This window comes from Hirundo rustica, chromosome 4, assembly GCF_015227805.2.
Source record: "Hirundo rustica isolate bHirRus1 chromosome 4, bHirRus1.pri.v3, whole genome shotgun sequence".
In the NCBI taxonomy this organism is placed as follows: Eukaryota; Metazoa; Chordata; class Aves; order Passeriformes; family Hirundinidae; genus Hirundo; species Hirundo rustica.
The window spans coordinates 6596220-6618216 of NC_053453.1; the positions used below are offsets into that span (position 1 = coordinate 6596220).

Below are 21997 nucleotides of genomic sequence, written 5' to 3' on the forward strand. Positions count from 1 at the left end.
GGCATGATCAGATGCTCCCTTCACCCTAATCTTTGCACCCATACTTTCTTCTTCCTTGTGTGGGGTGGAGCTGCCTTAAGGATGAATCAGGGAAGGTGTCTGCTTTCTAAAGGGCTCCTTGGCATTTGTGGCAGACAGAAGATGCACGAGGAACGGAGCTGGGGAGTGCTGCAGAAGGTGAAGAAGTCTTTGGGTGAAGATGTTTGGTGATGAGTGACTCATATATCCTGAATTTTTACTAATGATCCCTGACATCTAAGCTTTATTTTTGGCTTTCTGGAACATGACTTGAAGAAAGCCTGGGCTTTACCAGCAGCAAATGGTGAGGGACACAATGAACACAGAAAGTGCTATATGATGCTGAGGATACAGAGAAGTCAGAAATGGCCCAAAACTGAAAGAGACCCTTAAATGATTCCTTCATGGCTCAATTCTGCATCAGTTAAATAGAGAGAAACCAGAGCATGATTACAGGTTTTTATGAACTTTGATCTGTTGTAATTAATGTTTCAGAAAAAATACGCAAGAAAATTATTAAATCTGTTTTCAGGGCAGTATTCAGTAAATAAGACGTAGGGTTATTTGGTAGGAAGTGAAAATACAAAATATGGAATACCCGCTCATTATCTGAGCATTGTCCATCTTATACAGAAGACAAGAACAAACCCATGAAAAAAAACATTGGTGGGACTGCATTTTTAGATGGGATAGTGCTGCAAGGATGTCCCTTGCTCCAGTATTTCCCAATTTTGTGTCTTGATGGTGTTCCCTCTTTAAAAAGCAGCTTTACAGGTGTGCATTTTACCACCCACATCTAGCTGGGACTTGGGGTTTCAGCTGAAGGGGGTGAAACAAGTGCCTCACCTCCTCTCTGCCCCTCTACCCCTGCCTCCAAGACTTATCTCTTTAGTCCTGGCTGCCTCTTCTCAAACTCCTTTCTCCAGCTCTAATCCTCTGTCCACATCCTCCTCTCCTCCCAGACTATTTATTCCAGCTCAGATCATGTTTCTCTTCCACTTGTGCCTTATCTTCCACGCTGCTGCGGGTGTCAGCAGGGATCCCAGGGATGCACAGGCTTCCTGTCTCACACACTGCGAGTCACCAGTTTAAGAGAGACAAGAACAGATCCTGGCTTAAAGCTCAGATGAGCAGGTTCCAGCCTAGATGATTCTCGGACATCCCTACCAGGGTGCCATCAGTAGCAGCAAAGGCGCCACCCAAATCCCAGTGAGGGGGTGAGCATGGAGGCCCTGGTGCCAAGGAGAGGTATCTGAAGTTATGAAGACACATTTAATCTCTCATCTCACCTGATCTCTCTCTAAAGACCACAATACATTAGGGGAGGGGTTGAGCCAGCCCTAATAGGCTAAATATTGCCTTATTTGTGCCATATAATAATTTGGCCTGTTCATGGAATATTTGCTGAAAAGATTAGTTTTAGAAGTAATTAGTCTTTCTGGAAAAGAATATCAGTGGTACCAGACAATGCTCTTACTCCCTCTATCCAAAACAATTTAATCTCTTCTGAATGAAATCCATTTTTCTAAAGAAAAATTACTTCCACAGTATTATTCAGAACCTGGCCATGGAGAGATTCAACTTTAGACGAAGCAGTAATGATTTCACCTAACTTCGTATTTCAACTCCTAAGCTACTAGAATTAATTGAGCATGTAATTAAGGAAGGGTTTTCTTACCAATATGACCATGCCTATAATTAAAATCTCACACAAGTGTGTGTGTGTGTAAGAATAGGGCAGGGCAGGGAAGAGAAGAGACCAAAGTGTCTGACAGGTTTACATCAAAGGACCTGAGCTCCTGAGCCACAGGGAGGGGAGGAAGGGAAGACAGGACTGGCTGATAGCTGATTTGATATATTGTTTTTGACCTCCTGTCTTCAAAGCCCCAAGTGGTTTGAGTGCTGTCTACCCGGGAGATGTCTTCTACCTTTCACGTTCCTTCAGCACAGCTAAGCTTTGCAAGTGTTTGTGCTACCAAGAGCAGAGGAGTGATGGGATCTGCCTGTTTTCAGAGGGACTGGAATGGGTTTGCCTGCTGCTTTGGGCTGTGCCTCATCAGTGCTGTGGCCCAGCAGACCCCATGTCCTGAGAGCCAGCACTTTCCCCTGGTGTTTATTGCATGGGAGAGCCATGGACAAGATTCTGTAGGAAAAAAAAAAGTAGTGGTGCATTTTTACTGCTGGTATTTATACTGCATTTACTGCTAAATCAGCCTTAAACAGCTGCTCAGCCTGTTGTGTGGGACCCAAGTCAATGGCTCTGCCTCAGGACAGCTGCATTGGGGGAGATTTTCCTGCTCTGAACATGAGGAGATGTTGTCTGCTGGGAAGCTGCAACACAGCACTGCCACAACAGCTGAGCTCCTGCATAAAAGGAACAAGGGCTTTCCCTACAAAACCCAGACAAATCACCAAAATGGGGACTTGGAGCTTGAAGAGAAGAAAGGATTGAGTCCCTTAACTGGTCTGCTCTGTGTTGTGACTCTCTGAGGCAGGGGGAAATCCCTCCCTCATAGGATAACCAAGCCAAGGACCAAGACACCAAGGAAACACAGGTGTGGATGAATGTTGCATGAAAGAAGTCACCCTGAAGAGGGAAGCTGCTCTCTCATTCGTTTCATATCTGCTGTGGCCAGGGAAACAGGACTTTGTGTGTTTATTGACATTGTAATATGTTTATAAATCCCATCAAAAAGACACCTGCATCTATCCTCTGGTCTCCTCTGAACTGGAGCAACGTGAAGGGCCTGGGATTTTTGTCTTGCTGGTTGAATTCCAAATGTGGTCAGAGTTTTGGTCTCACAGATTCGGTGGGGTTTATATTGGGATGTAGATAAAGGGGGCACACAGGGGAAGTTAAGGGACATTAGGTGTGTGTTCTCAGGAAGCCCACACACCCAGCTGCAGACATGTTTTACATTTACTTAAATCCAGTAAAACACTATAAGAAATAGCTGAGCGTTACTGAAGTCCATGCTGGGGTGCTTAGAGCTATGCTGGTAAGCACTGGTTATGGATCAGACATTTTTTTACATTAAATATGCATCATGCAAGTGCTTTATTTCCTTCCATATAGTCCCAACCATTAAACAAATGCAGTCCCTACCAAGACTGCCTTCAGAATGACCTAATATACCAGGCAGACGTGCAGGAGAACTATTTTCCTCCACTGATAACTCCCAGGCTGGCATTTTGGAGCAACCATCATTTTTTGCTTCATAATCATCTCACTCATATCTTTGTGATTTTTTCAGCTTTCCCATATTTGCAGCAGTTAAGACTTTGTGACCTTCCCCAGGGAATGCAACCTGTGATTCACAGCTAAAGAGTGGGTGTCTCTGTCTGAGTTCTGCTTTTGAAAAGGGTGGCAAATTGCCTCAACAACAGCTGCCATTAAGTAAAATACTTAATGAAATGACTGGGAAAATGAGCGCTCACCAGTCTATTTTCTCTGCACTTCCTAAAAATGCCTGTGACCCACATACTGAGCTAACAAGCTTTATGCTCTTAGTGCCATCATCATCAGCTTTCTTCCCCCCAGTCTGTGCCTTGCCATACTGCATTTTAAACATTACTATTAATTATTATGTTGTTGTTATTGCTATGTTCGCTATTGTTAATTTCATTTTGGCACCTCTGTGGTCTTTGCATAGCCCTCCAGTGTTCTTTTCTGTGAGGTCCCATGGAGGCCAAGAGAAGGCCTTTTGGCACTTTCTGGCAACCTCTGCCATGTGAAGGTTTAGGGAATGTAAGACCTTGCTGAGCACCTCTGCTACAGCCTGGGTTTGCACAGGCTGAGCAAGACAGACAATTGAGGCCAGGGTGCAGGATGGCTTGAGCTGGGACATGGATTTTGGACACTGGGAGGTGAGCAGGGCACCTGGGAGCAGTTCCTATTTCCATCCCCTGAAAGGATCCAGTGGTATTTGATACACAGTGTGAGAGCTCTGGTCACCAGGGCACGCTGTGATCATTCCAGGCTCCAGACGACAGTGTGCCAAGCCTAACTGCACCTCCCAGGACGTGGTCCCTGGCTGAGCTGGTGATGGCAGAGAGGGGATCAAACTGTCTGTGAAAGACAAAGCAATGCCAGCATTGTGATTATCCTGGCTCATCCCAGGGGCTGTCTGATAGTGACAGGAGAGCTCAGCAGGAGCTGAACTCACTCAACCTGGTGTGCAGCCAAGGGCAGGTCCTAGGATAGGGTAACCTGGACTCAGTTGTGCTCCTGAGGATGCTGAGAATGGACAGCACCCCCAGGCTTTGGATCATGGATATAACCTGGAAATACCAGAATCTGAACCACAACCCTTCCTCCTTAGAAACTGAGGCAAAATGCTCCTATTTCCTCCCAACCTTCAGCAGGGAGCATTTGGGGACAGGGATTGTGTTCTCATGATCCAGCACTACGCAGACAAATCCCTGTGCTGGATTTTGAGCTCCCAATGCTGCAATTCCCGTTAGCAGTGCAGTGTCTGGCTCCTGCCCAGGTACACAGTTTCCTGTCCCAGTACAGTAAATAACCCACCCCTCCTGAGCCTGGGCACGAGTGCAGGACCCAGTCAGGCATGGAGCTCATTGCTCTGCTGCAAAGCACAGCCAGGGAGGAAAAATAACCTTTCAGTTTTATGTTCAGTGATATATTGTCTTTAAATCTGAATGGGTTTAGGAAATGTTACAGAACACAAACTGCTCTGCTTTTCCAGAGGCATAATGTTATGGTACAGTTGTTCCTAAGCCAAACTCTGCTGTGAGTTATGCCCCTACATCCTCTTTCCCAGGTATTTATAAAATTATGACTAACAGTAGCAGACATAAGACTTCATTATTTCTTGAACTGCCTTTCTTTTTAACTATCTACAAGCTCAGAGAATTACATATGGCCTCATTAACCTCCGTGTCAAACTGATAATAAGGCAGGGAAGGAGATACCCCTTCAGCTGCTTGACAGCCTGTGCAGGGGCCCTGTGGAAGGGCTGCAGAGGGAACACCAGCACTTCCCAGCCCGTGCTACGAGCTGCCTGTGCCTGGGGGTGGTTGCACAGGAACCTGAAATGCTGTGTTTGTGTGCTCACTGCCCAGGTGAGGTTACTCCATCTGCCCCAGAAATAAATGGCTTTGGAAATCTCACTCTGTAAGTGTCATTAGCACTGGTGTGTGTCCATCCTGATGGGATACTCAAAGTAAGTATAAATGTGAAAAACACAGTTCTATCAAAACAGGGACCTTTGACTCCATAGGAGCAATGTGAATGCTTTTGGAGGGATGGGGGCATCTTTTGTCTTTTGGTATTCTTAAAAACACCAGGACTGGTTTCACAACATACACAAAAGAATTATTCTGCCTCTTGGCTTCTACAAGAGTGCTGTAAAGTGATTTTAATATGAATAGCTGTCCAGACAGTGCAGGATCTTAACCTGTACTTCTGCAGGATAGCTTGCAAGATTAAAGTTTAGAGTCTGCTCAAATGTTTTGCTGCATGCAGCTGCACAAAACTTCTATTTATATAAATTTCTTTTCAGTGCCATCCAAGAAGGGTGAAAGACTACAGCAATCCACGGGTGTAACCCGTACACCAGACTTCACTTTCCCAGGGGTAATTTCTCCTCCTGATTTCCTCCCCAACAATCTCAAAGGTCAGCTGTCACAGCCTTTGCTATTTAGGATTCTCAGGGTATAGTGCACTTCCCAGAGTTTCTCTGCTTCGAGCCACTGTGAACTTCTCTAAGTAAAGCACAAGGACAACTTAACCATTCTTTGTGAGAGATCCAGTGGTCAAAAACTAAGTGGCTTTTAAAGCAGAGCCAACAGGGTTTAACAAACCAACAGTAACACCATGGGAGTTTGCTAATCCCCAAAATCTACAATAAACAGATAAAGTAAGTAAGATTCAATAAACAAGAAACAGCCCCATTAATGCTTAAAGACCACTATCTATATACTACACACTTTATTTGCTGAGTCCCCTTTGCTGAATTTGCTGTACACAGGAACACTCAAAATTCATTATCTTTGGATGCAAAGCTTAGTAAATTTGACAGTAATTAATCTCCATTTACCCTCCGCGTGTGTTTGTGAACAGACGAAAAGTTCATTGAAAAAGTTCTTTCAGCTGCTCTGAAAGAGAAGCAGTGCTTTGATAAACAAAAAAGCACCAAACACAGGCTTCTGAAAGGAAAATAGAGCAGTAGCCAGTTCTGCGTGGTTCGAGCCAGGTGCTCATTGCAAATTCAGTAGCATGCACTGGCAAGTGTCAGCAGCAGAGAAACTGAAATTACTGAAATTCTTATGCCAGTGTAATTTGCTAAAGGCGGTGCACTGAGGGTTAAGGCAAATTGTGCATGTGTTGAGGATTATAAAACAAATTAAAATGGAGGCTAACAAAAGGAGTGCAATATTTATGCATTTCTTCATTCTTTTCACTTCGTGGTACTCAATCAACTTCACAGTCTCTTAAGGTGGCATGGGGACATTGCTATTGTGTACATTCATTTGTCTCTGAGAACAGGAGCTCAGACATCCTAGGCTACAGAATTTAACTGGTTCTGGGAATATTTATAAGTACCTCTATTAACCTACCAAATATTTACAACCCACCCATTACTTCTAATCAAGTGAAATTTAATCATCAACGCAAAAAATGCAGTAACTTTCCTGTTCAGTGTGTTCTACTTATCTGCTTCAATTTTGATATACCAGCCTGTTTTACCATGTATCCCTTCCCTTTCCCTAGAATTCCTGCATCTGAGCACCATGGTTATACAAAAGCAGCAATGTTTTAATCACTCATGGCTTACTGCAGTGGAGTCCATTACACACTGTAAAGCGCTTAGTGTTTAATATCCAATTTACCAAATATTTTAAAGAGTTTCTAAAGTTGCTGGGCTGTGTTATATGATCACCCAGCACGGTCCAGAAACCAAATGGGTTATTACCTTGTGGAATGATAAACAAGTACTCTATGAAATATGTTCTTGGATGTACATTCCCAGCCCTCTGCTGGCAAGCCCTGCCATGGAGCACTGGTTGGAGAAGTGAGGACATTGTGTCAGTGTCTCTGTCCAGTGTCTCAGCTCCAGCCCTCCTGCACAATAAACTGCACTTTTTGAGTCAGGATGTGCCCATCTGTCCTTCTGTCAGCTCTGTTATGGAGTGACAACCTCTGTGAACAATAAGGACCAAAGAGCTTACAGCAATCTGATTTTGAAGTGCCACCATGAGATTCACCCAAGCCCACCTCCAGGGATTTAGACCTCATTTTAATTCCAGGGACCCTTGCATTTGGCTATGAGAAGCAGATGTAGGCTGTCCTGACCTGCTGGTGACAGACTGTGAGAAGTACCTGCAGAATCAGCTCTTGCTCCTACTTACCCCTGGAAACAGAGAAAATGGTTTGGCTTTAGTTTTCTCTCTAGACTGGAGCAGGCTAAAAAGAGCTGCTTGGGACTCTAAGGATAAAACGGAGTCTTGATTTGCATTTCACTGTGGCAGGGAGATCTTTTCACACAGGTTCAAGTCTTGGAGCTCCCAGAAGCTCCAGGCTCTTTTCAGGCTGCTCTGCCAGAAATGACCAGAAGCCCACTGTCCTTCACATCCCCGTGCAAACCAAAGGACAAAAAACCTTCTAACTAGTCTCCACCAGTTTCAGCCTTAGCGTAAAACAAGTGACAACAGATGGGATCAGACAGACGGGGGAACAGAGGAGGAAAACGAGGCAGTATCAGGGAGTGTGGCAGGCAGGGGTCTCGGCACATCGGCAGCCTCGCTGTTGTCAAGGGGTTTTTTGTGTAGTCATCACGTATTAACGTCGTATTTGGGGACTTAATAGATTTTACACTTGATTTTCTGGCAGGGAGCAGGGAGCCACTGCCAGCCATGAAGCATCTTGGAAATGAGATTAGTTTTCAAATCTATCCAAGTGATCTACACGCTGTTATTTCTCTGAAAGGTAAAGATGTAAGGGCCAAATCCTGACCTTTATTTCAGAGTCTGTTTCAATATCGGCATCAGCTGCCATGGAGATACTCCAGATTAACAGCAACGTAACACCAACGTCAGGATCTGGATCTTCCAGAGAATCCCGCTGATCTTACATCATTGCAATAGCTGATTTAAAACCACATTTCTTTGGCTTGAGAAGCTTTTCCCATACACAAAGGAGGTCAGAATCCCTCCCTTTCTCTAATATTAAGGCAGACTGTGATCCTAAGGATCGTGTCTATATTCCCAAGCATACTCTTCTATAGGATCAATAAATTACCTGATAGTGGCAATTCAGATTACACTTTGAGGATGGTGTTATTAGGATTTACATCCCAGCTACGAAGCAGGTCAGATGAACAAACAGAATACCCAGTCCTGGACCACTTCCCTTACTCTACTCTGTCATTTTTATAGCTTCACACATGCTGCAGGTGCTGATACTACACACGTCTGACTGTAATCCACACACCAGCCTGAGAGCACGCCAGTCCTGGGAGAGACTGCCTCCAGCAGTCCTTTCAAGCCTGGTTAGAGGAGCAGAACGGAAACATCAGCTAAAGCAATGAAAGTTACATTTTCTAATAATGGAAATGAGATGGAAATGTTGGGCAGCTGCTAGGGGTTTCCTCTATTATCTGATTTTTAAAAAATAATACTGATAAATGCCTTACAAAGCCTAACATTAATGTATGTATTCCTAGTAATAAGAGATATGAATGGCTGGGTCTATAATCCCTTATAAATCTTTCAATCTAAAAACTGCCCATAGCATTGTTCTTGGTAATAGAGAGCTGTATGAAGTTATCAGGTTCTTTTTTAAATTATCAACTTACTGTTCAAGACAAAAAAAAACCTGAATTAAAATGGGAAAAAAAAACCCAAACCCCTCCCCTGGAGAATTGCAGTGCAGACATTTGCTGGCAAATTATTTTTATTTAAATCACTTTTCTTGGTTTTAATATTGAAAAGACTTTAAATCATTGAACAGCCTTTAATTTAGGATAGTGGATGGCAGGGATGTAATTGAAGAGACCAGACTAGCTGATCTGCTTCAGCATAGGGGCTGGACCAGACTGTTTCTCAGAATTTTTTCAAGTCTGGCATTTATAGAAAGCAACTCTTGTCTGACTCTCCCTTCAAAACTGTTTGCATCTAAGGCATACAAAGACACCCTGTTGCCAGCAAGAATTGCCACTGAATTCCAATTCTTCCAGTCTTGAGATACAATACAACAGAGTTGGACTGAATGTGGTGATGGACTGAAATCAGAAGGATTTACCCAAGGCAGTCACCACATGGGATGGAGGCAGTGACTAAATAAAATTGCAATCAGGATTCAGTCTATCCCCCAGGACCACAAAGAAATAATGGCACGGGAAGGAATTTTACTAACTAAATCATCACTGTTTTTCCTCTGTCTTTTCCCTGCTGGAATTCAAGTTTCTTTAATGACGAGGATTACTGTCAAACCTTTTAAGAGAGTTGAGAGCGTGAGAAGGCAGCAGACAAGTGCAGCAATTCCTTAGCCCTGCACGCTCTCTCTCCGTTAACAGCTTGCCGGTCTGGGTCCACAACAAGAGGTGTCCCACCCTGGCAGGATATTTGGGCACAAAATCACGCACTTTGCTGGTCCGTGCCCCCCTTGCTGCTGGAAACACCGTGCCGGGGTAGCCCCCGTGCCGCAGGTACGCCTTCCCCTACTGGCTCCCCGGGGAGCACGCACAGACACACAGACACAATGAGAGCCTCCAGCTGGAAATTCAAACAAAAATATGGCTGTCTACTCCAAAAGGCAAACTCATTTACAAAGGTCATCTCTGTCGAGGAAGAGTGATGCGTTGCTCCCCTCTTGGAGGCAACTGCTGCCGGTCCTCTGCCGAGTTACATTCACGAGCACAGTTTTGAAAAATAAGAAAGGAAAAAAAAGAGACAGAAAAGAGACAAAAGCCCGGCAAGCCCCCTATTCAGAGAGCTAGCCCCGCAACTCCCCGTCCCCTCGTCGGGTAAATTGAGCTTCAAAAGACATTAACATCTTCCCCTACCTTCGTTCTCATCGGAGACAGAAGCCCTTCCATTTTGCTCCGATCCTCATGCCAATCCTCGTCCCTCAACTTAGTATCTCGTGCCCGTCTCAAGCATCCCACGCGAACAAGAGCATGTCAGGGACCGGCAGCGACACCCTTCACGGGAGCTCCGCCAGCTGCCAACCTGCCGACCCGCAATCCTCAGCCGCGTGGAGCTCCGTTCCCGGAGAGACCTTCCTCCCTGTCCCTCCCTGTCCCTCCTCTCTCGCTCTCTGTGCATAATCTGCCCGCAGCTACGTTTGTACCATCGCGGCTGACAAACGATGCCTGCCTTACGTAATGCATTCAGCGCAGGACGGGCGATCCCAGCCCAGGCGCGGGGACCCGGAGGCAGCGCCGGCAGGGAAGGTGCGGGGCAGGGAAGGTGCGGGGCAGGGCAGGAAGGTGCGGGGCAGGGAATGTGAGAGGCAGGGCAGGAAGGTGCGGGGCAGGGAAGGTGCGGGGCAGGAAAGGGGCGGTCAGGGAAGGAAGGTGCGGGGCAGGGAAGGAAGGTGCGGGGCAGGGAAGGTGCGGGGCAGGGAAGGTGCGGGGCAGGGAGGGTGCAGGGCAGGGAAGGTGCGGGGCAGGAAGGTGCGGGGCAGGGAAGGTGCGGGGCAGGGAGGGTGCGGGGCAGGGAGGGTGCGGGGCAGGGAAGGTGCGGGGCAGGGAGGGTGCAGGGCAGGGAGGGTGCGGGGCAGGGAAGGTGCGGGGCAGGAAGGTGCGGGGCAGGGAAGGTGCGGGGCAGGAAGGTGCGGGGCAGGGAAGGTGCGGGGCAGGGAGGGTGCGGGGCAGGGAAGGTGCGGGGCAGGGAGGGTGCGGGGCAGGGAAGGTGCGGGGCTCTGCGCTGCCTATTGTCAGCAGCGAGCCGCCGCCGCTGCTCCGCCGCTCTCCCCGCTAGCGAGGAAAGCACCGAGAAAACTTCGTCACCGCGGAAGATCGCGGATTCCCCGGTGCTGACTTAAAAGGGTGTAATCCTCCTTCCAAGCCTCAGCCCAGGAGGTTTTCCCTGCTCGGGAAACGCCAACAGTTGGAGCATTTTGTGCTGGGCGCGTTTACTGTCAGCGAGTGACCAAACCCACGCTGAAAGGGAGTTCCTGTCAATTGTCAGCCGGGAATTCGGGGAGAGAAAGAAAAAAAGAGGAAAGAAAGAAAAGCACACTAAACAAAAGGAACATACTCCTGCAAAGTTGGTCAGCAAAAGATACTCCCTGAATGCGTTTCTATTAGCATTTTAATTCAGATCAGAGCGTGCCTTTGTGGGAAATCCCCTGATTGCTCCTGCTTTATGCATTTTGTTTTCCATCATGAAGTGATGCTAGGACGGAAGATCTTTCAGAAAAAAATCCAACAAGAAAACGGGCTCATACCGACAAACACACCAGTGCTCAGTCCACAGGACCAGACCAGACCAGTCCAAAGTAAAACCCTTTTGAAATGCCATCAAATGAGCACAGCTGCCCGTTACTGCTCTGAAGGTCAGCTCCCCTGGGGGCCACCCCATTTCCTAACACAAACACAAAAGGAATCCCCTTCCTCAGCCCAGGGGGTAACCTTCCACATACCAGCATCCAATTGCTGTTCAAAAGCAAAATAAAAACACTTATGCCACCAGAACTCGATTTTCGATGTTAGAAAAATCACTGTCAGTATGGTTGGAGCATATTACAGGGGGAAATTTCTAATGCCCTTTAACACCACCTCTTAGGTCCCAAAGCTACATGCTCAGGGACAGTCACTGTCTGATTCATGCGCTGAGCTGTATCTGGTTAACTCCTGAAAATACCACATGTTCTCTAAATGATGATGGGGATTCACCTCAGTTGGCTTTCACCACGTAAAGCTCTGCTTTCTGGTCCAAGCCAGCCACTGAAGCTCATGCAAAACCAAAAAGAGAGACCAGTTCCTTCTCAAAATGATCAGCTGCTCAGACAGGGGACCATCTCTGACCCCATGCATCCTTCATGCTCAGCCCAGGCTCCTGGAGGCTACAGGGAGGAGGGAAGGTGCAATGGAAAATGTTCATGGTGCTGTCATGGTTGGTTCATGGCATCCCAGGGTGCAAAGCCTGGGATGAACCCAGGGACAGACAAAACTCCTGTCCATCAAGCCCTAGCAGAAGTGCTCCCAGGCAGTGACACATATGAGGGTGTTCAACCCCACACATCCCTTTTCTTCTCTATCTCTTCCAGTCCTTTCGACCATGTGGATATTGCAGTTTAAGGCCATTTTTCTTATTACTTTTTATGGGGTAAAAACAGGGAGGTGAGGTGCCCCCTACAGTGATTAATGTTAATTTCAAATATAATTAACTGCTCTCAGCCAAATTCAGGTTCTTTTCAAACGTGAATGAATCTGATCATATTGTACTGAAGGCAGAGATAAGTTTCCCAAAGCTAAAGAGACTGTAGAATGCTGGCAGGCTCATCCATTTCTTGCTGGATGTATACAAATGTGTTTTGCTATTGGTATTTACAAGACTTTAATAAGACTTTGAATAAATGGCAGCAGGATTTCCAGGCTCCAGTAAGACAAGGACATTGTGATTTTTCTGCTGTACAACATTGTGCCAGACTCTGATGAGAGGCTTACAAGCCTGTGCATCTGTGAAACATCATCTTGTCCAAATTGTCTGGGGAATTTGACTGTCCATAGCCTCAAGAGAAGCACAAAGGGAGAGGAGCTTTTGGATATTGGAGATGTAGGTCAGGTGGTCAAAATTTAATGCAATATGATAACATGGGTGATGCACCCATGGCAGCATATGAACAACCAGTTTTCTTAAAGCTCAGCTCTGCTTTGAACTAGGCTACACCACAGTGCCTCATGAGCTTCCCTGTGTTATCTCTGTTTACAAGCAAAAAACAAAACAAAACACATTTCTCTTAAAGTCCAAAAGAGTAATTCAGTCTGGGACCAGAAAAGCAAGCTGGGGCCTTTCTGGTTCAGCAGCACTCAAAGCCTCTCTGATCTGAATGGATTAGGAATTGTGCTGATATTGCATGAGTCAGAGCAGAGCCCAGCTCAGCAGGATGAGCAGGAAAGGGAGAGTACAGTGCTGTAGAGCAGCACCCGTGGCTGTGAGCCAGCAGCAAGTCTCCCTACCTGGGGGGACAGGCTGAGACCCCCAGCTGCATCCCAAGGAAGCGCTGGGTCCCTGGGCAAGTTATCAGCTCCTGCATGGCATCACCCTGAGCCACAGCTGAAGTGGTGTGTGTGACAGGAAGGTCTGTTCACATCCACCACGGGGTCCTGTCTGTGTGTAGTTTTGTCTCGGCTCCTCAGAAACCCTGGCAATTTCCTGTAAGAGCTGGAGCATCAGTGGGTGGATGGGTGTTGGGCACCACATCACCCTCCTCTCAGCTCCAGGCACCAGGTTGAGCTAGAGCTGAACCAGCATCTAGGCAGATGCTCTGCTTTAGCCTGTGCAGCCAGCAGCCTGCCCTCCTTGTGCTCCAGGAGCAAGAGGAACACTCAGTGCCCTCCAGACTGCTTGAAACCCCTCCTTTCACATTCAGAGCAGTAATTTTGCACCTGTGGGAGCCAAGGAAGTTTATCTTCACTTTCAAATGAGAGCATTGCTTGCTCCAGCCAGGGGAGCAGTGCCATGGTCAGACACCTCGTTCCTTTGCTGGGCTGCGACTCACAGCAATGCTCAAATTGCTGCAGACTCGTTCTACAGCCTCTGCTCCTGCGATTTCAGATCAAAGGCTCTGCAGAGGCTAAAGCAGCATGTGAACACTTGTATCCTCATTCTGTTTCTGAAGAGGGGAACAGCGTTTAACTCAGATCCTGGGCAGCTACACCCAGCCTATCTCAGGCTCTCCATCTGTAGAAGAAGGGACCAACTTGTCTGGTTCACACAGGTGTTTCAGAGGTTCATCCTGTCCTGGATTCAAACCACCATATCCTAGAAGATGGGAATACAATCACCTTTGACTCCTTAACTAGTCATGGCTGTGAGAAACCCTGCAATCCCCTCATATATTATCATAATTTAAATGTCTGCTGGACTCCAGACAGCAGACCAAGGCAGATGTCTGCCTAGACCCTGGTATTTCCTGCCTGGCTTCAGCCTTGGAGTTCCATCTCTTTGTAGGCTCTGCTGAGTACCTTGACAAACCTCCATGGACCAGAAGGAGAGAAGAGATTCTCCTGATATTTAGCCAAGTAGACGTAAATGCCTGAATTTAGCTGCCTCTCTAGAGCCGAATCTCACTCTGTGTACCCAGTGCTAGGAAAAATCCTAGTACTGGGTACACAGTACACTGGCCCCAAAAATCCTTTTGTTCACTATCAGACTACTGCCTGAGGCTCCTTGAAACAGCTGAACTCTGTGGTCTGTACTTGAGCCCTCAGTTTTCCTCGTGTTCACCCTTTGTGGGTGCATCCAGGCTGGGATAAAATTCTGCGAGCTGAACACTTCCTAACCTTCGGGGTGGGGATGCCAGCACAGAGCCAAGTTGTGCTGCCTGTACCAGCCCTGAAAAACGGAGGGAATTTGGATTTGGATCCAGTCTCCCCTGCTCTGTGGTAGAAAAAAAGCCGGCATCTCCTGCTGCCTTCCGCCCCCAGGCGTGCCCGTGACAGGGACAATGGATGCCGCGGCAGCGCAGCCTCCCCTGCCCGTGTGCCCCCGGCCGACCTCGCCACTGGTCACTCCATTCATCGAACAAAGGGGAGCATCGCGGGGTTGCCATGGGAACGCCCCGCCAGCTGAATGGCTACCGCATCCTGTAAGGGAGGGGAAAACATCCCAGTCATCACACACCAGCGCTGTGCCGAAACGTATCTTATATTTAGAACAGGCGGTGCGGGGAATACTAATGAATATTTAACACTCGGAGTGCCTTTCATGCTCATGCTTGGCTTTTTTTTTTTTTTTTTTTTTTTTTTTTTTTTTTTTTTTTTTTTTTAGTTTTGTTTCATACTTCCCCTAAGCACATTTGCTTCCAAATGGTTTGAATATTATTGCTTCTCTCATCACTGCTTCTCCAGGTTTCCTTTGCTTTTCATGAAAGCAAACTTTTCATGGGTTACCTGAAAAGGGGAAAAATTTGCTTATGATTTGCAAGAACCAGTCCTTTTTAGGGCTTTCTTTTCTTACCCCCTCCCTCATTAAAAATACCTGCTTTCAACAATTAATTTCCTGTGCTGCAGGAAAGAAATGAATTAATCAATTGATCAAACTTTCATTCACTCATTCAGGAAAAATACACACCTGAAAATGTTATGAAATTCCTTTCTTCTGTCCTTTTCCCCTAAGTGGTGAGCAGTGAAAAAAAAGGGGTCTAACCACCCCAAAGCCCAAACTACCAACAATTGTATGTGCTTTATTTTATGACACATTTTTAAAAAAGCAAAGGTGCTGGACATGGTGGTGAGTCCCACCTGCTACTGCCTGGGCTGTGCAGGCAGATTCAGCACCTCCTGGTGATGAACAAGCTGATTTTGGTTTTTTTGAGGATGGCAAAGGGAAGTGAGAACAGCACTGGCTGGGATGGCACGGGGAAGAGGTGTCCACCCACGTGGGTGCAGCTCACAGCCCTGCCAGCTTGGGGACTCCCATGTCCAGAGGTGCCAGGAGGATGCAGCCTGGCACAGACTGTGGTTGTGCTGATGGCTGGGTGCATCCTCTCTGGGTTGGTGCTTCCTCCTCAGTCTCCTCTTTAGCTACAAATTAAGTTATAAACAAGGTTAAAAATATGTGAGGTATCAGATCTCATTCTGAAGCAATCTCCTGGAATATATAAAGGTTTGTTCTCAGAAAGGCCAAATTCTTAGCACTGATTTTAGGAGTGAAACATGCTCTTTTTACTAGCCAGTAGCAAGGCACCGGGCTCCTTTCTGAGCTTAGCAGCCCTGGAAAAGCTGCTGGGATCCCAAAAGCTTATCTGTGTGCTTCCTGCTTGGTACCACGCCAAGGCACCAAGGATAGAGGCACAATTCAGCTGGCAGCTTTGTCGGTGATGCAAGGGGAGGAGCGGTGTTGTACTGGGTGTATTGCTTTGGCAGCACCGAGAAACTGGAGCCGTGTTTATTTGTTGCTGGTTGTGGGGCGTAATTTCAAAATGGAGAAAGGTTTTCCTCTCTGAGATTGCCAGTGCAGTCCTTGGAGATCTGCTCTGTGTGCTCAGAGGGACACAGAGGGAGAGGGACTTGCCTCTGAGGAGGTTAGGAGGGGACACACCCCTGCTCTTCACAAGCTGTTCCACTGATGCAGCATTTGCATGAGTAAGAGCTTTCAAAATCGTTTGCCACTTACCCTTGCACGGCACCACTTCCAGAAAGGGCTAGAAACATGAGCTATTTTACTGGAGTTCATCTTTAAGGCTCTACTGACCTGCTTTTTTTTCCCCAGAAGAGTTAGGCTTTTTCCACAAAAGCAAAAGCAGTACGATGAATACTAAAGTCTCAAGGCATTAATAAGACTGACTTAGCTGCCTTCCAAATCTGGATGGCAGAAATGAAAATGCCATATCTGAGGACCATAAGTCACTGAGAAGACCGAGTTACAGCAAAGCCAGTTCAACACCCTGCCCTGCTTGGCAGGACCATCGGGGTCTGTTCATCCTCCTCCAATAACTGAAAGGGATTTATCTCTATGGCACATCGATGATTCAGCCATTGTTATCATGATTCCTGTTAAGCCAGTGTGGCAGTTCAGGATGGAAAAGTGGCCTCTCTACCACATAAATAAACCACCTCAGCAGAGATGGGGACTGCTGTGTTTGAAGAAGCAGATTCCCAGGATCAGGTTCTGGTTTGGTGGCTTGAGCAAGGCTCTGTCTACTTTGTTTTTTCTTGCCTCCATCCTGGCTCACTGGGAGGATCTGTAGATGCTTTGAGGATCTACAGATGAAAAATGGGAGTTGAAGAGATGGGGCTCACAGACTCAAACTGAGAATTGCTGTGCAGAATCTCTGTCTCAGCAGAGAAAATGGCCTCTGGTGGTCCTGTCTCCCAGCTGGTACAACCATGAGGCTGAGCATCCTTCTTAGTCTTCTGACAAAACATGTGCTAGAAATATGAGGGGGCTTCCTTCCCTAAATAGCAACTGAGCTGTATTTTTCTTTTGCTGCTAAGTATATTTGCTGTTCTGGACGTTAGCAGTCAACACACACACAAAGCCTTTCACTAGAGTATTAGGTCTATGTATGCAGTTTCAACAGCCAGATGATTTATTCATCCATTTCAGTAACCATTCAAACAGGGCATGATGTAGAAAGCAGCAAACACTGAGTGTTTGTGTTTGGTTTGCAAGAAGAACTCAACAGAGCAGGATAACAGAAGCTTTTTACCCAAAGTAAAGGACTCCAATCCCATCCCTGTCAATATCTCTGTCAAATTAAACACCATTTCCCAAAGCTACAACTCCGGTAAAGGGCAGCTATTATGCTCTCAGTTAGAAACCTGATTATAGCCACCTCATGTCTGTAAAAACACAACCTCTGATGCAAAGTGACTCCCAGATACTTTGCAAATACTCATAAATGCACTTGATGCTGTCTGGACACATCTCTGTGTGCTGGAAGAGGAGACCAGCTCTCACAGGGCAGACAAGGCATTAGGAGAAAAATAGCCATGTTTCTGAAGTGTAATATTGTTACAAGTGTGCAAATCCTGGACTGTGGTATTTTGGCCCCGGGAAGAGGAGGAAAGGAGGGAATGAACAGAAGGGCCCAGCATGAGGCAAAAATTGAAGACAGGGGCAAGACTAAGAAAGGGGTTGAGAAAGTACAAAATAATAATAATAATAATAGTCAAAAATCTAGGGTTGCCCATATGGAGTCCTATAAAATATAATCTCTGCAGAGATACTTTAATCTTGAAAGGTTGAGTTAGTTTTGATACAAATCAGAATCCCAAGTGAAAAGAGCCACCAGAGACCATCTCTTCTCCAAAGTGTACGTGCAGTTTTGATCCCTCTGAGGCTGAAGGCTGGGGCAGAATTTTGCAGGTCTCAGAAGGTGTATCTCCATGTAAAACACCCTGCAGGTGGGAGGATCCTCTGGATGACAGATTCTGAAGTAGATCCTGCACTCCCCTTATTTGACGGAGTGCTATACAGGACATATTCAGATGCCAGAGCACAGGACCAAGGGAAACATGTGATACCATTTTTCTTCATGAGAATCCTACATTTTTTCATTTTAGGTATTTTTATATTCATTTGTTCATCCCTAATGAATCCCACTCTCTAGAACCAGAGAACTGCATGAAACTCAGAGTCATCACTATCACTTAGATTTACCTTCTGGGGCAGGAGCCAGACATTGCTTCCCTTTCATCTCAGCTGGGGCTCCCATCACTCCCCCAAATAAAAGCTGATGTTCATAGCATGTTGCCTTATGTTGTAGTGGATATTTCTAGCTATGCCCATGGCTGCTTCAGCAGCTGCCTGTGAGCCCCTCCTTGGGTCACTGTCCTCTTTGTGCTCCAAGCCCCCCTGGTGATGTCCTTTGGCTACCCAGCTATTGGTCACTGCATGTTCTGGCTGTGATTGTTTCTGACCAAGGTTTCACTGACATTGGAAAGAAAACAGCAGCTAAAGCAAATCAGAGGTCCATTCAGCTCATTCAAACTCTTGGGTCTCTCAAACTCTTCCACGAAATTCCCAGATTCCGTTCCTTGGGGCGGGGGCTAATGGGACATTTATGCATCTCCCAGGATGTCAATAAAAATATAAAATAAAGATGCTGGCGCAGTATCCCCAGGAAGGCACAGGAGAGCTTCTATGTATAATGAATATATATCATCAGCTTGTTTTCAGCCTAAACAATAATCCCCACTTGCATAAAAGCCTCATTTGAATTAATATCCGATGCTGGATTTCATGGCACTCTTAGGTGCTGTTAAAATCTGGGGACCTCAGTCTTTATCTGAAAACAAGAAGGAAACTCACCAAGACAGGTCAGAGGTGGGATTCATCTCAGTCAACTTCAAGTATCTACAGTGTGACTGGGTCCAGCTTGGCCGGTCCATTACCATTTCTTTATAGTAAGTGGAATGAATTGGCCTTCCTAAGGCTCAGTTCCCTTGACCTGTGCTAGGAAAAGGTGACATGTGTCCTTACTGCCTAAGAAAAATGTGCCACAATCCTGGCAGAAATAATGATGACAGCATCTCATTAAGGTTTCTGCTCATTATCCTAACACCCTGATTGCCCATCTGAAATGCCTTGCATGCAGTAAGAAAAGCAATCACTGTGATGATGGAGCTGAACTTTTTAAAATAATGGTAGGTGTTCTACAACATGCGTCAAAAACCTGAAATCTGCCTGAAACCTTTTTTTGAGATATTTGCAAAGGTCATTAACTTTGCAAAGTTCAATAAATTAAACAGTTAATTAACATTACACTGAAGTCTTAGCATCACCTGGATGTAGTGACTGCTAGGCACCTAACTTTAGTCCAAATTTCCTGCAAAATGTTTCTTCACCTGCTTTTCATCTGCTACTGCATTTGTGATGATATGACCACTTCTTAGCTCTCCTTCCCTCTTTATCTTACCTTCCTTATTAAAAACAATTTAAAAGGCATCATCATTGTGCGAAGACACAGTTAAAGGTCTGGGGAAGGAGTCAATTTAGTCAAGGAAAGAAATCCATGGCATGAGGCTTGTCTGCTATTAATCCAAAGGTGGCTGATGCTTGTGTTCTATGAGTCCTTACAGGAGTAATGCAGATGTAACCCAAAGTTTGTAACAGGTGAAAGTCACCCACAGCTTCCAGAGGGACGAAGTTCAGCCTTAGGAGTGGAGGATGGAGCTTTGATCACCTCAAAGAGCTGCAGCCAGTGCTGTTACAAACATTGATCTTCAAAGCATCAGCGGGATCGATGTGGCCGGTGCTGCTGTGCGGGTATTGACGCTGGGACAGCTAAAAATAAACCCAGCCACATGATGGGGGCTGTGGCATTTGTCCATGAGCAGTGGCCTGACTTATACCTCAGGGCTCACACGTGTGGGACAAGAGCAGTTCCACACTCCATGCTCTGGACAGACCCACGAATCCCTGCTGAAGTTTTTGGGCAATGGCGAGGGGCACAGGGCGCAGAGTGGTGGCTCGTTGCCATGTGGAGCATGACTTGCTGTGTGTCTCCATGGGAAAAGGGAACCCACCTGAAGGGAGCAAAGGAGGCACCCAGGTCTGCTCTGTGCCCTGCCTTGTAATCCCTTGAGGGTTTAGGGCAAGCTAGGTCTCAATGCCCTACACTCTCGGGTTTATCACTATGAAAGTGGAGATAATCTGTACCTCAGAGGAACATCGCATGGATAAGTCAATTAACCGTGAAATCACAGATGGAAGATGCAAAAGAAATGCAAAGGATTCGTTTTGCGGCTCAACCCTGCCAGGCACAAATACATTTTTAGATCCCCTTTTTTTTTCTCCCTCACTAAAAATCACCAGCAAGCTGCTCCTTACAGTCCTACTTAACATGTTAATGGGGCATCCCCACCAGTACCAGCTACATCTGTGGCTAACTGTGAAAAGGAGGGAGTGAGGCCTCCTGTGCCCAATACACTTACACGGGCAGCCCTGGGCTGTTGCTTTGCTCTTGCCTGGCAAATGCTGCATGTCCAAAGGAGCATCAGCCTCTCCTTGTCTGCCTCATAGACACCACAGGCATAAAACAGTCAGTCTTTAGGTTGTGTGTGGCTGCCAGAGCTGACCTCTACTGAGTCGCCAGAGTTTCATCTCAAGGCGCTTGTTAATTCCTGTAGGACCTCATGTAGATTTGGAAATCTATTAAAGGATGTTTTTCTAATTTTAATTCTAACTTTAAAAACATTCTTAACATTTTGTGCTTTGAAAAAATGTACAGAATATATATATATATATATATTCTCTGAATTGGTATCCTATAGATAATTAAGTGATCTTCACTTTAAAAGGTCACTTAAAAACATCACCGGGTTTATTAGCCACTGGTGATAACCATCTGGAAGGTAAAACTATCTCACCCAAGGAACTCTCATCCCGTAGCACTGCAGCCTCTAAGCACCAGTGTCAGACATGCAGCCTAGGATATCAGGGGATGATTTATCTAGCAGTAGCAAATGAAGGGGCTCCTGTCCTTCCTCATCCTGTCCAAACCCATTCCCCAGTCCCCAAATTTTGTGTGCCTATTCGTCTGGGAGATGTTGGATTAGAAGAACCCCAGGTAAAAGAAAAAACACACAAGGTAAAATAAAGTAAAAGGGAATTAATGAGGTTTATGTTATCTGCCCTGTGAAGAGCAGCCAGTTACAGCAGAAAGAGCAAACACCCACGAGAAGGGGAAGACTTTGATCTGCTGCTAGAGAAAGTCCAATGCAGGACTCCTGTTTCTGCTTGCAGTGTCATTTTCCAGATCATCGGTGAGAAGTAACTTACTGTATTTTGTTCTTTGCTTGGTTGTGGGTTTGGTTTTTTTAAAATCAGTTTTTCTTATGTAGGCAAAGTCCTTAGGCACACTTGGGCTAGCAAAATAACGCTTTTGCTGGTAATCTATTTTGTTAAAAAAACTTCAGTGAAGTACATTACACAAAGGCCTCTTTTGCCCTGGGCTGCCCAGCCCAGGAGGATTGGGCTGTAGATCAAACCTTTATCAATAAGCCTTTAAGAATGCAGAATAGGCTATTGTGTAGATCAGCTGCTTTCTTGAGTTTCACATAGAAAAGAAAAATGTTTAACAGTGCTTATTGTAGCCTCAGGTATCTAAAGTTTCAGTATCACTTCATCTAAAATACAGAGGCCAGATATTGCATTGGATAGATGCTGAAAAAGCCCACAGTGGCTGTGTGCTGAGCATATACTTCATAAATACAGTTGCAGTAAGAAAATAGGAAAATATTTCAAAGTGACTAGCATGCAGACTGGCTTCATACCTACTTGTCTGTCTTAGTTTGTTGGCCACACTTCCAGCTGATGTGAATAGCCCCCTCTAATCCAA

General features: G+C 46.0%; 1 protein-coding gene across 2 annotated transcripts in view; it reads right to left on the reverse strand.

Moving 5' to 3' along the window:
- The window catches only part of FRMD4A (FERM domain containing 4A), a 360571-nt gene that overhangs the window by 264353 nt on the left and 74221 nt on the right, over nt 1–21997 (reverse strand). Inside the window, exon 1 of one of the 2 annotated variants that reach the window (XM_040061691.2) lies at nt 10044–10115. The exons of the other annotated variant lie outside the window; for it this stretch is intronic. Within the exon in view, the coding sequence (XP_039917625.1) occupies nt 10044–10076 (33 nt within the window). The 5' untranslated portion in view covers nt 10077–10115. Of the gene's footprint in view, nt 1–10043; nt 10116–21997 lie in introns of those variants that run through there. 2 annotated transcript variants of the gene reach the window in all.